The sequence below is a fragment of the Amblyomma americanum genome, chromosome 11 (assembly GCF_052857255.1).
Source record: "Amblyomma americanum isolate KBUSLIRL-KWMA chromosome 11, ASM5285725v1, whole genome shotgun sequence".
NCBI lineage: Eukaryota > Metazoa > Arthropoda > Arachnida > Ixodida > Ixodidae > Amblyomma > Amblyomma americanum.
The window spans coordinates 126081386-126096704 of record NC_135507.1 but is presented as its reverse complement, the minus strand read 5'-3'; the positions used below and the strand labels follow the sequence as shown (position 1 = coordinate 126096704).

Genomic DNA, 15319 nt, shown 5'->3' with positions numbered 1-15319 from the left:
TTGAGACCAGAACCACGGCAGAAACCTCCACGTTCTAATCTAGTAATCGCGACATTCAATGCGGAAGCTATGCCCCGGACTCCATCTGGTGCCTGTGACAAAACGTGAAATACTTCATTCACACAGTCCTACAGTCCCGAAAAATATTTGCTTATAACTGTTTCACACTGCACACACCATTGCACAGGAGTGCAGTGACATCGCACTCAAATTTACACAATAGCGTATAAAGCTCGTTCGGTCAAAAACCCATTGCTGTGACCTAGGATTGACAGCAAGGCCTCACAAACTTGGTGAAAATATTCCCAGAAGTTTCAAACGAAAAGAAATTCGCTGCCATTGGGGTTCGAACCTAGGTCCTGTGTTTGCCATGCAGGCACTTAACAAATATGCCACAAAGGGTTGTTGGTTCAAGCGTATCAGAGGGGCACCAAGTGAACACGTGATGTATGGCAGTAAGGCGTCTTGGGGATATGCACTGTCATAGTAATTAAAAAAATTAAAAAGAAGGCAAATTCGTTATCGCATCTTATCTTAAAGGGACCCTGAAATGATTTCCATGGGCATCTACTGCAACTAATCTGTAGAGGTGGGCTTTGCAGGTATTCAAGTCAAATTTGAAAGCTCCGAGTGGACTACTGTAGCTCGCAACTGATTAGAGCGACACACCTCACACATCACACGTCAGTGAGCAAAAGCGCCAGCCTTCAAGCTCGCCCAGTCTGCCCACATGTCATCGGCATAGGGAATGCGCAGTGAGGTGCATTACCCTAATTGGTTGCGAGCTACTGTGAGCAGCAGTTCTTAACAATTACTTCTAAATTATACGGTTGATGCAGAGGTTTCAAATTTCACTTGAAAACACACAAAGGCCACCTCTACACAATTGTTGCTCTAGAATACACCCATCGAAATCATTTCAGGGTCACTTTAAGGCAAAGCTTAAATGTGCTCCTAATTTTTAACTTTACTTCTTTCAGTCACAATGACCTCGGGAACCGTTGTGTACTCATCAACATGATTTAAAGAGCAGAGGCCGTATCACGTAACTGTCAAATTCTGTCAAAAATTAATGACAGTGACGTCAAAATGGCGAAATGATGAGACGTCACCGCTTGATGCAACGAAGAATCAGCCAATTACATCAGGGCGCCACCCCGAGAGCATTTTTTTTCATTGCACGGAGAGAGACCGTCTGGTAAATTTTTGTAAAAAGCTTTCACAAATACACAGTGATCAAAATAAATAATATTTTATTTTGCCAGAACATTGTGTTTAAAGTTAGAACATATTAGGCAACACAAAAAGCATAAGAAGTTGTGTTATTCAATTTTCTGGAGGGTGACTGTTGGTTCCGAGGGGATGCACTCACAACGGTAAAATGCCAACAAGCTGCTTTGCACGAAACATGGAGTCCTTCCTCCAAGGGTCGAAAGCAGCCGAAGCAGCCAATTCCACCCAATGTTAGTTTTTTACGCAGCATCTAAAAATCAAGCTACTGTGCGGTTGACCTAAGTGCACAGAAAAATTCGAACGAAGGCAATGAAGGCTACGGGCCGGCCGAGCCATCTTGCAAGGAGCGATTGGTAAGAAATCAATGAAAAACGCTTGTCTTGTTCAGTGCTTACTCTTGAAAATGCCAAAGAGTGAACTGTTGCAGTATGTGATGTGTGGCCGTCTCTGTTTCTTTTCCCTTGGGGAATAGAAGACGACCACGAAGTGCGATTTGCTGGGAAAAATGAAGTGCTTTGCCAGCATAAGCCTGTGTTGTTTATGTGTAGCTGTTGCACTGAGGTGACCACGCAAACCCACCCCTTCTGCGCGCTAAGCTAGCAGATTGGCATTCGCTCACCATCGGTTGTGCGATGCCGATGTGTGCCTTGTTACCAACGGCAGCTTGAAAGCTGCCCGTGGCAATTAACCGCAGTGCACATAGCACCTGCCGCCGAACCGATAACGCGCTCGCACACGCACCTAGAAGTTCATCGGAGACTTCGTCATACAGACATTCCACAGTCTGCTTCTGCAGTCGAAAAAAGGCGTTAAAACAGCTCGTCCGGCAGGTCAAACGCGTCTTCATGCGCCCTCCTTCACCGTTGCTCGCACCGGCGCAACCACCTCAGTTGTATCGCCGCGTTCACCGCAGTCATTTTCTGTCCCAAACGCAAGTCAAATTGACTGCCTCGAGGCGATCAATTTGCTCCTGCGTAATTAGGCGTGCAACGCCATCACTTCTGCCACATCCGTAGCGTAATCTGCAGCCAAGCATGATGCAAAAAAAGCAATATGGCCGCCAGCCACGACCGACCAATAGGATTGAGGCTAACTGACCGTTTCCGACAAGTTTTGGCAACTTTGCTATTTGACAGTTCTGTAATACGGCCCCAGGGCTCTTGCTAACACTATCTGCAGAAAGCATGGGCAGTGCCCAAGACCGTTCTGTACTTGCATCGACAGGCACCATGTGATTTGGGAAGGACTACAATGAGAACATGCCACAATGTGGGCAGCACAGTCATTGCCATAGAATCATTACAATCATAATTGGAGCATGACTGCAAGGGCACTGGAAACATCAGGCACTTAAAAGGGAATTCATTTCAGTGCTGAAATGAGCCTGTGCTAATATGCAAATATATTAAATTATGAGAATGACAAGGAGACTACACCATGCTCTCATCTGTTATGCTTCATGCTAACTAGTCACATTTCTCACAAGTTAGCTTAAAGAGGATAAAAAGCAGCACAACAAAAGTCAACAACAAAAAAACCTTACTGGACTGTTGAATTGCTAATAGAGTTTTGAAATCCACAGATGTAAGGGTGTGTCACGAGCGAAAAATAAAAGAGGGATGAGTAAACACTGGACGTAAGAAAAAGCATGTTAATTGGCACATGGCACTTTGAAAGAAAGAGAAGAGGGAAGAGAGTGCAGTCGTATTTTTGGAAGAGATGGAGAAGACGAAGACGAAACTGAAAACAAGGTGGAAGTAAAGGAAAATGAAGTGGTTGTATAAAAGGAGGGATCGCAATGTAGACAGGAGGAACGTTCTAGGTGCGGACGTTGGCGCATGGCCATCAGCTGCAAAAGGAGGTGTTAGTTCGCGAGGCCTACTGACCTGGCGTGGTCCCCACCGGCTGATGCTCCGGACCTGTGGATCACGACGCTGACCCCGTCTTCGGAATGCGGGCCCTGTGTCAACACCTCCGGATTGAAGACGTAGCCTGCGGCTGTTGCTATCTGCCAGACCTCGTCATCAGTACGAAGATGCTCCAACGCCGACATCCAGCTAAGGCGACGTGGCAGCACCGACTCCCGTTGTTGCGCCAATCAGTATGAGGCCGGCACGATAAAGAAAATGATTGATTTACTGGCTGAAGTGTTAGAACGTATGATGGCGTGCAGCCGAATGACGCGTGACGCCGGCACGCGGAGGGAGCTCAATTCGGCTGCACTTCGGTGTCATCATCTTCAGCAGTTGGTGCTGCTCCTGCTGCATAAGGCCGCCGCTGCTGCTACACTTTCACCTGATCCTCCTCAACACTCTTCTCATAGAACAGCGGCGTCTCTTGAAACAAGGTACCACCTGGGTTTATGTCCGTACTCCGCGTCCGAGATAGCATACAAACCACCCGCATTTGGTAGGAAGACTGTATGAGTGCGACTTTGTGGTTTACGCGCGAGGACCATTAGTGTGATAGGAATGCGGGGTTTTCTGTTGTGTTATCTTGGTGTATGTGTAGAGCGCTGTTTTTTTGTTTGTTGTTCACTCAGGCATAAAGTGCGTCTTGAGCTCCCCTTTGAAGCCTTCTCTCTGCTTTATAGGCTTGCACACACACAGAGCGCATACCATTCCACACCATAAGCACACTTTTGTGCGACCGGGTGCAAGGCTCTTAGGAACACCTCTCTGAGCCTCTCTGAGCTACGTGGTCAGTGTAAACTCTAATGCACAGCAAATGGCTGCATGACATTCTACTGCAGATCACACTCAAACACGCATGAGAAGAAGCAGTGGGAATGTTACAGGGCTGACTAATAGGCAAAGTATGGTTGGATGTGAGAAAATCAATCCTCAGTACCAGTTTGCGATAGCACTCTCCAAGAAGCCAGAGAAGCTCAGAAACTGCAATCGCAGAAACACACTCAACATGTAGAATAAACACTGAGTGTCATATTTTTCGATGGACAAACATTGCCATGTACGCAGAACAAATAGGACCATTCAACCAATGCTACCCATATTGACATTCCATAAGCATTACTTGTACCGTGGTATTGTACTCTTCTGCACTACAAAAAAAACAAGAGAGGAACTGGGTCAAGAAATGTGTAGAGCTAAAATATTTGTATAAAAGGTAACACCTGCACACTATTACACTTGTACTCTTGAAGCAGTTTCTACAGTTGCAATACACACACAACAGTTGGAAACATGCAGTCATTCACCAAGTTCACTCAGTACACATCACATCGCAACATGTCACAATGATTGAAGTGACCCCTCCTTCCCTTCTTATAAAAACAGAAGTGCAATACCAGCCTCCTTCTCCACCCATGGCAGTAACATGCAAGGCACAACAGCAGAAAGAACACGGGGGATATGCTTGTGAACTTGATTCATTGCAACCTCGCGAAATTCTTGTATCCTGGGCTCACCAATTAAAAGGTGGTCCTAGTTTTGCAGACAAAGATTCTTATGAATCTCAGGACAACGGGGGTACCAAGATAAGAATAGACATGTTCTTGGAGGTGGGTCCAGTACCGACTGTTCTGTAGCTTTAAACGTTGAGAGAGAAAATTGTACAACACAGCTGCGAGCCCTGAAGATCTTCTGAAAGGCTATGCAGTGCAAGGAGCCAAGGAGTAAGGAAGTGGTGCTGTTGCACCTGACTGCCGGAGGCACTTATACTTTTTCATTAGGCATCTAAATATAAGTAACGCTATCCACAGCACTTCATTCAAACAGTGTCAGTCAATGACAGGCCTGAATGAAAGACATGCACACCATAGCATTGCAAAAGGGTGCCGTACCAGGCTTATTTTGCAGCAGGAGGCAGACCTCACTTGCAAAGATGATGTGGTGGGCTAGAGAGCTGCAGCGGAGGCAGCAGTTTATATCTGCTATTTCCCTTAGTTGAACGAACAGCTTCACGCTTGATCAGCCTGAACAAGGGAGCCTGGAAAGGGCATTCACACGGCTGTGACTGCAACGGTTCAATTGAGCACAAAGCCTGGTTTGGCCAAGTCGGTACATAATGCAGAGCCAGGTCAGGGTCTGTGCAGACTGCAAGAAAGGTGATGACTGATGATCACCACAGTGTGGCTATACTCATATTGTCCAACACGTGTGTTGGACATCTGTCAGTAATTCCCAGTTTGGTGAAAGCATAATTGCAGACCAGCAGACAATTGGGTTGTACCTTGTAATGAGCTGGTATTGCCATTGTGTTTGTCGTTGATGAATGCATTCATGATTTCTCAGCTCCATGGGTCCCAAGACAGGTGCCTGCTAGCTCGTCTGATACCGGTTGTTGGCTGTTCCTCGAAGTTTACTGCTGGCAATGCAAACCACAAAGCAAACTGCAGCATACATTAAATGTCTTCGATTCAGAGCTGGACAGTTTGCTTGTGACAGTTTGTGAACAGTGGCAAGCTGTATGATACATGGTCGCTTGTATTTGTGGGAAATATGGAAACAGGTACCGCAGGCGACGACATTGGTGAAGGGGCACTGCAATATTCTGCAAGTGCTTTGGCTGCATGAAAAGTATTCGACTAGTGGCAACGTGCAGCACTACATAATTGTGGGGTGCCGTTATTCCAAAGCAACGAAGACATAGCTGCACCACAAGTTCATAAAACGGCTTGCCATCCTCAGGGACATAGCTTGCGGTGAAGTAGAATTCCACACTTTCCCAATTGTTCTTCCCATCAAAGATTTCCAGCTTGCCAAGCAGGCCAGCACAATATTAGTGGATGTGAATAATCCTTGTCATGCGGCGTTGAATGTCCCAAAGCTTCATACAGACTATGAGTGACGCAACAGGCGCTTCTTTTCTATTGTCTCCTTTTTCCTGTGAACGTCTTTTTTAGCGCACAGCCTTCAGAAATGAATATGTACCAACTATCCCGTCAGAAAGTCTTACAAAATAACAGTGGAGAGTTCCAGATTAATTTCAACCGCAGCGGTGGCAAGTCTTGAAGAATAAATGCAAGAAAGCCTGCAAGCTGTGCGGTGTCAGTTCATGTCAAAAAACCCCAGATAATGTCAACAGATTCCAAGGAGCAGATGCAGCTCAGAAGAAAATGAGAAATAGGTCTCACTGTCACTACAGTACCCACTGCTATGAGCACTGCAGATAGTAGTGCAGGTCCTACGGCCTGCAGTACTCGTAGCATTCCCCATTCACATGGCCCTTTGCACCGCAGTGATGGCAAGCATTAATGATGTGCCTGGTTGGCACCCTTGAGAAAGGAGCAAGGTCCATACACCTTTTCCAGGCTCCTGACGAGGATCTCCGCCAGCTCCTCCACTCCTTCGCCAGCCGACAGATGGTATCCATCGGCGCCAAAAAGGTGCCTCTTTGATAATTTACGTGCATCCAAGAAGCGATGCTGAAAATGAAACAAAATTTGTTCAGAAATAGGGCAAATTGAGGCAATACGTCAAACATGGTATGGTATCTAGGGCTAATGAACAAAACTGACTTGAGGTGTGAGGGCTGCTACAGTGGAGGGTTCCAAATTAACCTCGACCCTTTGCAATATCACATAGCAGCACATTGGCGCCATTTTGTTACCGGCTCGGTGAGCGTGAGCAACCAGCGCGGGGAAACATTTACGACATCACAACAGTATAGAGCTACAGTAAAATTTTACCTTTCTGGTATTTTTTGAAGTAAACAACACATGAACAGGCAGAAACAAAGCAGACCACACAAACATAGCACTTGCTTAAAACAGAATTAAATCGAACACGTGAAATTTCTGGCATATAAAACACATATCAGATCAAAAACCTCACTACGCCAGTCCCATCTAGAACCCACCTCAGATACACCTAACAAATGTGCTCGAATCAATTCAAAGCCATGCCGTCCATTTCGTGCATCATGCCCTGTACCCTTATTTCATCAGCGTTTCATCTCTGAAGGACAGCCTTGAAAGCCTCTTACTTTGGCTCCGCATTACCAGCCTTTCTTTGGTGCACAAAATTCTTCGCAGTTCACTCAGTCAAGCACCTTACGTTGTGCATCGCACCCACATATCTCACCACGCTGCGCATCCGTTTCAGATAACTCGGCCTGTTGCTGGCACGTTTTCAGGATCTTTTTTCCCCCGAGCATTTGTGGACTGCAATGCCCTTCCCCATGAAGTCGCCGGCATCACATGCCCATTTTCATTTCTTGAAGTCTTGACAATGCATTTTCAAATGCAATGCCTGTGCTCATATCTTTTTTAAAATATCTGTAACCCCAACCCTCATATAATACCTTCATAGGTGGTAGTTGAGGAAAACAAAGTGAGGATAAAATGTCTGAACATATATTTACGGCAGGTCACCAAGAAGACATTCTGGGATAAATACTTTAATGCCTGCGTGTGCGCCTTAGCTAGGTGAGCTCTGCATCATGACAGCGAGCATATACTGATGCAGTCACTACCTCTTGGTACAGCCTTCTGATTTTCTATAGTTTTCTGCTCCTATTTACCTTCATGTTTTTCAGAATGAATCTACAAACCGACATATATGCACCCACTGGTACTGCAATGTGCAGCCATGCATCCTTCATGGGCAGTTTTAACCTTGCTGGCAGGCCTACTGAGAATTTTATAATGACATCAGCTACTCTATCGAACGTACTACTTGCCGTGAGTGAGAGACAACACCCTGCACTCCTCTGAACACTCACTCAGTTAACAGATATTATGATTTTACGTATGTTGCCCAGTATTTTAGGTGCTGAAAAATCAAACTTAACAACGGCCAACCTTTTGAGATTGTGTGGCAGAGTGTGAAGGTAAAAAATTACAGCATCAGTGTGTTCTGCCTTTTTTTAAAGCTGTGAGCAAACTGCATTCACAAAACGTGATGGCTCCAACACATTTTCTTCAATGCAAATGAGAATATAAGTTGGGCAACTGGCACATGTCACCTGCATGCATAGCTACTGAAACCTTTTGTCTATTTCGTCAGGGCAAGACCTCTTCAAAGAAATCTAAACAATACATAATCAATGTTCTTTTCATATTTTTGTAATGTGTGCAACTGAATAGTGAAGGTAGTCGTGTCACTATGTGTTGTCAAGAGTTGTTACTAAGAGTTCGATTAGTGAGCACACAACATGGGCTATACTGCATGCAATCATTTCTCATGCAGGAAGCAGTTAGTATGCTTGCAAGCAGTTGAGAGAGTACACCAACAAGGTGGAAACTGCCCATGATGGATGACTGCGTTGTAGTACCTGTGGGCGCACGTCTCAATTCTCAACTGTTTTGCTCTAAAAAATATAAAGTGCAACTGATAAAGCAAAATATGGAAGCTGAGATGACTGCAGCAGGGGGCAAAGACTATATCAACGTACAACAAGACAAGCATGTCGGTACTCACGTCCGGGTTCAGGATGAACACAGACGGCATCCGCTTAAGCGTAACCGTCAGCTTGCGGTTGAGCAGGTGACGGCGGTTCAACCAGCTACGGCTCACTTCGGCGTCCGCCGTAATAAACCAGCGTGGCAGCACCTTCACCACGAGGACCACAGGGGCCACGTCGCGTAGCAGCTGCAGGACGAGGGCCTAGGATGCGAAATGATAGTTCAGAACTCATTACAGAAATCGACAGAAGTTCGACGCGTTGCACCACCACGTAGTACATACCTTGATGTTGTCGCAAATCTCCTGCGGACTTGTGTTTGGCCTAGAGATGTCGTTGCCTCCCACGTACACAACACAGAAGTCTGCGCGCAGCAGGTTAATGCGCCGCACAATGCTTGCAAGGCGCACGGCATCGTAGCCGCTGAAGCTGAATGTTGGCTGAAGCAGGTCTCGACCGACGGACGCAACCGCACACGGGACCTGCGCAAACGCTTCAGCTGACTATCGCCAAGGAGCACGCCTCGTAACGCCATGATGGATCGTCACTGGCGGCAACTGAAGTTCGCGCGCTTAGAAAACGTGGAAAAAAGCGCACCTCGCAGTCACAAACAATGGTTGGGGACATCTAAAAGTCTACAGAAAACAGGTAGCGACAAGTTTGGTTCAGCTAGGGGCAGCATAGGGACGGTTTAGAGTTGGGTTCAGCTCGGTATTTATTCGGACGCAACCCGCGAGGCTCCGCCATCTTTCCCCACGGCTGCTGAAGAATACCTAGGTTCGGCTCGGTTAGGGCGGCTAGATTGGAAGGTGTGAAGACCGCGGCGCCGCCACCATTGACTAGCGAGGCTCCGCTCCGCGTTCCTGCCACGGGGGGAAATATGGCGCTTCCGTCGGGGGCGCCGTCAGCCTGGCCAGTCCAGTCTCGTAGGCCACGGCGCCGCTCAAGGTACCGCGTTCGCTAGCTGTTTAGTGCTGTTTTGTTTCCTTTGCGGTTCTTTAGTAATTCTTCAACTTTGGTGGCTTGAGCAGCTGTCGCTACCCCTTGACACGCTCTGCAAGATCATGTCAACACCGAAGAAAAAACGCAATGGTGGTGTTTTGTGCAGGGACTCCGGAACTTTTTTTGAGTGGAGGGGGAAGGATTTCGAGCTTATTTTGTTATTTATTTACTGCTCATTTACGTAATAAATTTTATATTTTTATTATTTTTCTTCAATGTTCAAAGGTTGATGCAAACTGTCACGATGTGGTGATGACACTCCAGAAGTCGGGAAGAAAACGAAAAGGCTTCCAAAAGAAGTTGTTTAAGGGGCTGACTCGCGCCTACTAATAACTAAATGATTCGGCGGCGACGGCAGCCACAAACGTGCTCGGCGGTCATCGAAATGAATGCTTGCAGTTCTTGGCCGCGCTCAATTTGAATGCAAGTGTGGTTAAAAGGGCTAGTTGGTAGTTCATTGTTGAAAAAAAAAGGCAGCGCACCTTAAGACACGGACAGAGGAAGATATAACGACACAGCGCCAACTTCAACTAGTTGAGGTCAGCGCTGTGTCGTTATACGTTCCTCTGCCCTTGTTTTACGGTGCGCTGTGTTTTTCCATATCTCAATTTAAAGCTGGCAAGGAACCCGCTGGATAAAGAACCAAAAGCAAATACAACAATCTGGAAAAATGTTGAAGGATTTGCACGTGGCCACGATCAATAGAGCTAATTCTGGTCGCATCTCGCATTACAAAACAAAAGGATAAAGCCGCGGGCCGGCGGTTTTGACTGCGAACGAACAAACGGTGCATGCAAAAGATTTGCGGCCATATAAAACGAACTGAAATGGGAACCTGTACGCACGAGGAGTGATCAATTGCATGAAAAAGTTTGCGCATAGTTTTTTTATTAATTCCGCTAATCATGATTATGTACACGGGTCAGACAGTCGACTTAATTCTGTTGGGACATGACTGGCTATACGAAATGCTTTACATCTGGCTACGAAGCAAAGTAGCTCAGCCCCACTGTGATTTGCATTAAAAGAGTCCTAGAACTGAAATGTTTCACTTGTCAGAACTCCGATTCAAGTGCAAGCAGTCGGAGAGTTTGGGGTGGAGGGGAAGGGGGGGGGGGGGGGCTGCCCACTCCGGAAAAATGTGGGGGGGGGGGCGATCCCCCCTTTGTTCCGGGGTCCCTGTTTTTGTGCCAGGTGGCGATGTCGTCTACATCTTCCGCGCGCCTGCCTGCAAAGATGAATTTGAAAAGTGGCCACGTGATATTCCAAGGGCCGACAAGCCGCTGCAAGAGAATCCTGCGGTTTGCGAAAGGCACTTCGACGCAAGGTACGGGTTTAAGCTTCTCTTAAAAGCTGAGGTTTTAATAACCCGATGCGACGAACGGGCCATGAGGGTAGCTGTAGTGGAGAGTTTCGGATTACTTCGGACAGTCTGAGGTTGTTTTAACGTGCACTTACATCGCGCAGCACACGGGTGCACTTTGCGTTTCACCACCATCGAAATGTGGCCGGAATGAAACCCAGGCACTCCCTACCGCGGCGAGTAGGGGCTCAAAAGTTTAAAAACCAGCCTGATACAAAAAAGCCATGAGGGTTAAGCCCTGTGTTCTGTAAAAATGTGTTCAGCCATAACTGAACTATGTGTAATAAACTTGTGTTCAGCCACCATGTTTTGTACTTTATAATATATTTAACGACTGTACATATTGCACCAATCTCTTCCTCCCATTAAAGTACTATCACAATCGCAAATACGTCAAAAATGAGCGGGCAACATGTTCAAGGTACTGCCAGTGTGCTGACCTCTCCGCAGTAATTCCTAAGGCGAACTTTACTTTCGGCAACGCATGAATGCACTAGCCTCGGCAATAGGTGACCGCGTTAGAGCACAGGAGATAAGCGTTGAAGATCAAGCCCCTCGCTGTAACAGCTTTGGTGCTGGCAGTTTCTTACGTGGAATGAGAGTTGTGAAGCACTAAATTAAATTATCTTAGCACCTGCGTTGCTGAAAAAAGATACTTGTCAGCATGTAATGCATTCAGGCGGATATACACAGGCGCGACCAAATCATTTCGCCGGGCCGCAGCAATGCAGACGCCGCGAGAAACGACGGCGCCCCCACCGGCAGCGCCGCCGCGCGGCAGGAACTGGTTTTGGGGCCAGCATCCGGAAGCCGGTCTTCACACCTCCCCATTCTAGCCACCCTAGCTCGGTTGGGGATATCCCAAGCGGTCCCTGTTTTTTGGTGCCTGTTGTGTTTTACTTAACAATAAGCTTCCACAAACGTGCCTAATTGTAAACTTTTAAACCTTATTTCAACCTATTTCAATATTTAGTTATTTTTTAGACTATAGTTAAATTACATTTACCGTCGGCACGGTGGTAAATGCGTTTACCACGTGACCATGCTCAATTGTCTTGTCAAGGCCTTGGCTCATCGCCATTGATCCTAGCTGGTCACCGAACGATCTCCGTGAGCAGATTTTCTCTTACCCGGCTGCTGTTTCCATCGCCAAGATAGAAAACCAAAGTTCAAGCAGCGCGGAATGCCTTGCTGCGGGCTCCGCTGAACAAGATAAGTATCTATGTCCGGTGTGCAATGCTGCGTTCACATTTGAAAGTGCACGGAGGCGGCACGTCGGAAACAGCACCCTGATGTCGCCGACTCGTTGGTTCCCAATTGTAGTGCTTTGTTTGAATGTGATGTTTGCTGTAATCTTGCGTTTCCCCACCGTGGTGGCCTCTTGCCGCACCACGAACAGGTCCAGGGGTTTGTGCCGAGGCGCATCAGGCTTGAGCCCTCTTCCTTAACAGGTGAAGTATAAACGAGATCTCCATATTGTGCAGGCACCGTTTTCTGTCATGGGGTTGCGGTATAGGAGGTATTCACTGAGGCCGCACTACCAGACGGCGCGTGCGCCGCCGCGGCAAACGCGCCATGCTTGTGGTCGTTTCACGCCAGCTCGCGCAGTGTCACGGTACGCCGTGAGGTATCCGGCCTGAATTGTTAGTGATCCGTAACATCTCTGCACGTTGTTAAATGCGTCAACGTCCACTTTTCTTTGCGGAACGCTTATTGTGCATAAAGTTTGCAGCAGGATTCTGTACCGTGATTTTACCGAGCTGCCTGCCGCGACTCGACAGCAAAAGTTGCCGGCTGCATTGCACGCAAGAACGTACACGACTTGCAGCTTTTAATATCAGTTCATAGCAGTCAGCTACTCGTGCAGGACACACCGTGGGTAACACAGCACATGATTAATCACCCATATTCCAAAACAGATGTTGCAGAAACACATATTGCCAGCGGCTGTAGTCCACAAACTGCCGAAGCCTCATTCTTTCAGGAGAAAGGCAAATTGCGTCATAGCTGCTTTATTTACGCGACAAAATGGTCGAGCAAATACTGTCATGCACTCGAAGCAGGAATGGCAGACATAGCGAGAATGTTTTGCAGGTTTGATTGCAGAAACGTAGCGTTGCTTCCAGTGCACAAGACCTGGAATCTATAGGACGGTTCGCAGCAGCGCGATGTGCAGCAATTCCGCTACATTCAGTAGTGACATGTCACTTTCAGCAGACAGAGACGACAAGTTAGGCTAGCTAAACAAACAAACACGTTTAACTACTCACCTCTCCAAAAACGGCACTTCGGCCGTCGGCACCCTCAGTACGGATCTTCGGCCCGCCCACTTGTCAAGCAATTTCACCGTCTCATAGATTTGCATGCTTTAATTCCTTGGCATGTCGGCAAACTTACGCCGTGCACAAGGCGGGCCTCATTATCGGTGAATTTAACGCACGACAGCAGTCCTGTAGTACGTCACACACCACGCCGGCGCCTGCACATTCCTACGGGTCGACATTTTCATGAAGTGTAATATTTTCAGTGTGCCCGCTCTTTTCTGCTTTGCACAGTTCACGGCGTATTCACTAAGTCACCCAGTGTTACGGGGCGGACAGAGATGATCTGCGGCGAGACGCTAAATACACTCACATTTCACACATCACAAGCGAGGTAAACGCTGCGGCTGCTGCGCGTGCGACCACCAACATGGCAAGTGCCGCGCCGGCCGCTAGTGCCCCTTGCGGATGACGTCATGTGAATACCTCCTTTAGGGAAGCCACACAAGTTGAAATAACGCATCTCGGAAACTTTCTCTGCATTTTTCTGTTTTGTGATGCTATGCGCTAGTACATATGGGCAGAACTATTGTTCCGCCTTGGTGGAGCTAGGCATTTTGAAAAGAATTAGCTGCTCTTGGAGTTATGTTCAGGAAGAACAACTGCCACTTGAGTTCTGTAACCTAACGTAAACTAATTAAAACAAGCCTAACTGCCTTACATGCAAAGTGCTTCAAAACAAACTATTCACCAATAAACTGTTGTACTGTTGAGGACAAAATTTTCCAGGACGCGCGACTGATGATTTCGGCTTATAGGTGTGAAGTGCGCTATTGTTTGCCTTATTTCACTAATACACATTATACATTCCAAGGCCTAGTTTCATCTCCACAAGCGTGATTTCCAACCGCTGGCTGATAACGAAGCTATATGCTTTTGATAACAATCGCGTGTCCTGGGCAATTTTTCCCCCGACAGTACGTGCTGCGACATTATATGTACAGCCTACTGCGATTTGAAGGTGATCTGTTTAGGCTTTATCAGCTTGGATTAACAGACCTAACACGATATTTTTATTCGAAAGAAGGTTGCAACCACGATATGAACGTAGCTAGCCAAAGCTTTTAATGCAACAGTGTTAAGGCTCCCGTTCAGCAGAAAATCTCGCGTCTGTGGCGGATAAATTATTTATTGTGAGAAGTTGCTCAGAAGGGCAACCTCCACCGGTGCACAAGGCCCGCCACCTCACCTGTGACAGCACCTGCCATCGCAGGTCAGTGGCACATCGCTTAACTGCTGCACCACTGTGCCAGGTGGGGTATGAAGTCCACGGATGAATGTGAAGTCAAGAATGATGAATTCGGCACATATGGTACACATTACAGCTATTGCATCACACTATTAAGGCGGAGCCTAAGTGTGCACTGCAATTTTTCTATATCCTGTAATCACTTTTGTTGCGCACCAAGTGCCCGTCATGACAGGAAAAATTTATTGGTTTGTGTTAGGTGGAACAGGTGCGATAAACTTCAAATTCCACTAGTTTCTACAGGTGTTATTGCGATTAAAACATGATGAAAATGTTGATACCAGGGGTAGCTCCAGAAAGGAATGCAGGGTCTGTTAAGGATGGAACTGCAATGCTGAAGTGCTGTGTTTTAACAGAACTGTAGCAGCAGTCATGTCATTCCGTGTTCCGTAACTTCAGGCACCTTATTTCGTTTTTTGATGCCAGTGCATGCAAGCCTTCTGTCTGCAATGAACCAGAATCGAAACATTACCGTAATGAAATAGCCTGCTTATAAGTTTAGTTTAGTTTATGGGGTTTAACGTCCCAAAGCGACTCCGGCTATCAGACACGCCATAGTGAAAGGCTCTGGAAATTTCGACCACCAGGGATTCTTTCATGTGCACTGACATTACACAGCACACGAGCCTCTAGAATTTCGCCTCTATCGAATTAATGTTGGTTCGTGGCACAACAGCCTTTTCAAGCACTTCACCCTTTTTGTGTAGCAGTTTGGGCCACATTACGCGCACTTTCTGTTTTACGCTGTGGCATGTTATAAGGTGTGCATACACATGGCTTATATCG

General features: G+C 46.9%; 1 protein-coding gene across 1 annotated transcript; it reads right to left on the bottom strand.

Moving 5' to 3' along the window:
- Window positions 1-6411: 6411 nt before the first annotated feature.
- LOC144109887 (uncharacterized) lies at window positions 6412-11794 on the bottom strand. Its single transcript, XM_077642653.1, has 4 exons — window positions 11723-11794; window positions 8883-9080; window positions 8616-8801; window positions 6412-6619 (listed from the first exon to the last, which is right to left on the bottom strand). Exons 1-4 carry the CDS (start codon window positions 11792-11794, stop codon window positions 6446-6448), a joined length of 630 nt encoding a protein of 209 aa, XP_077498779.1. The 3' UTR covers window positions 6412-6445.
- Window positions 11795-15319: the final 3525 nt, after the last annotated feature.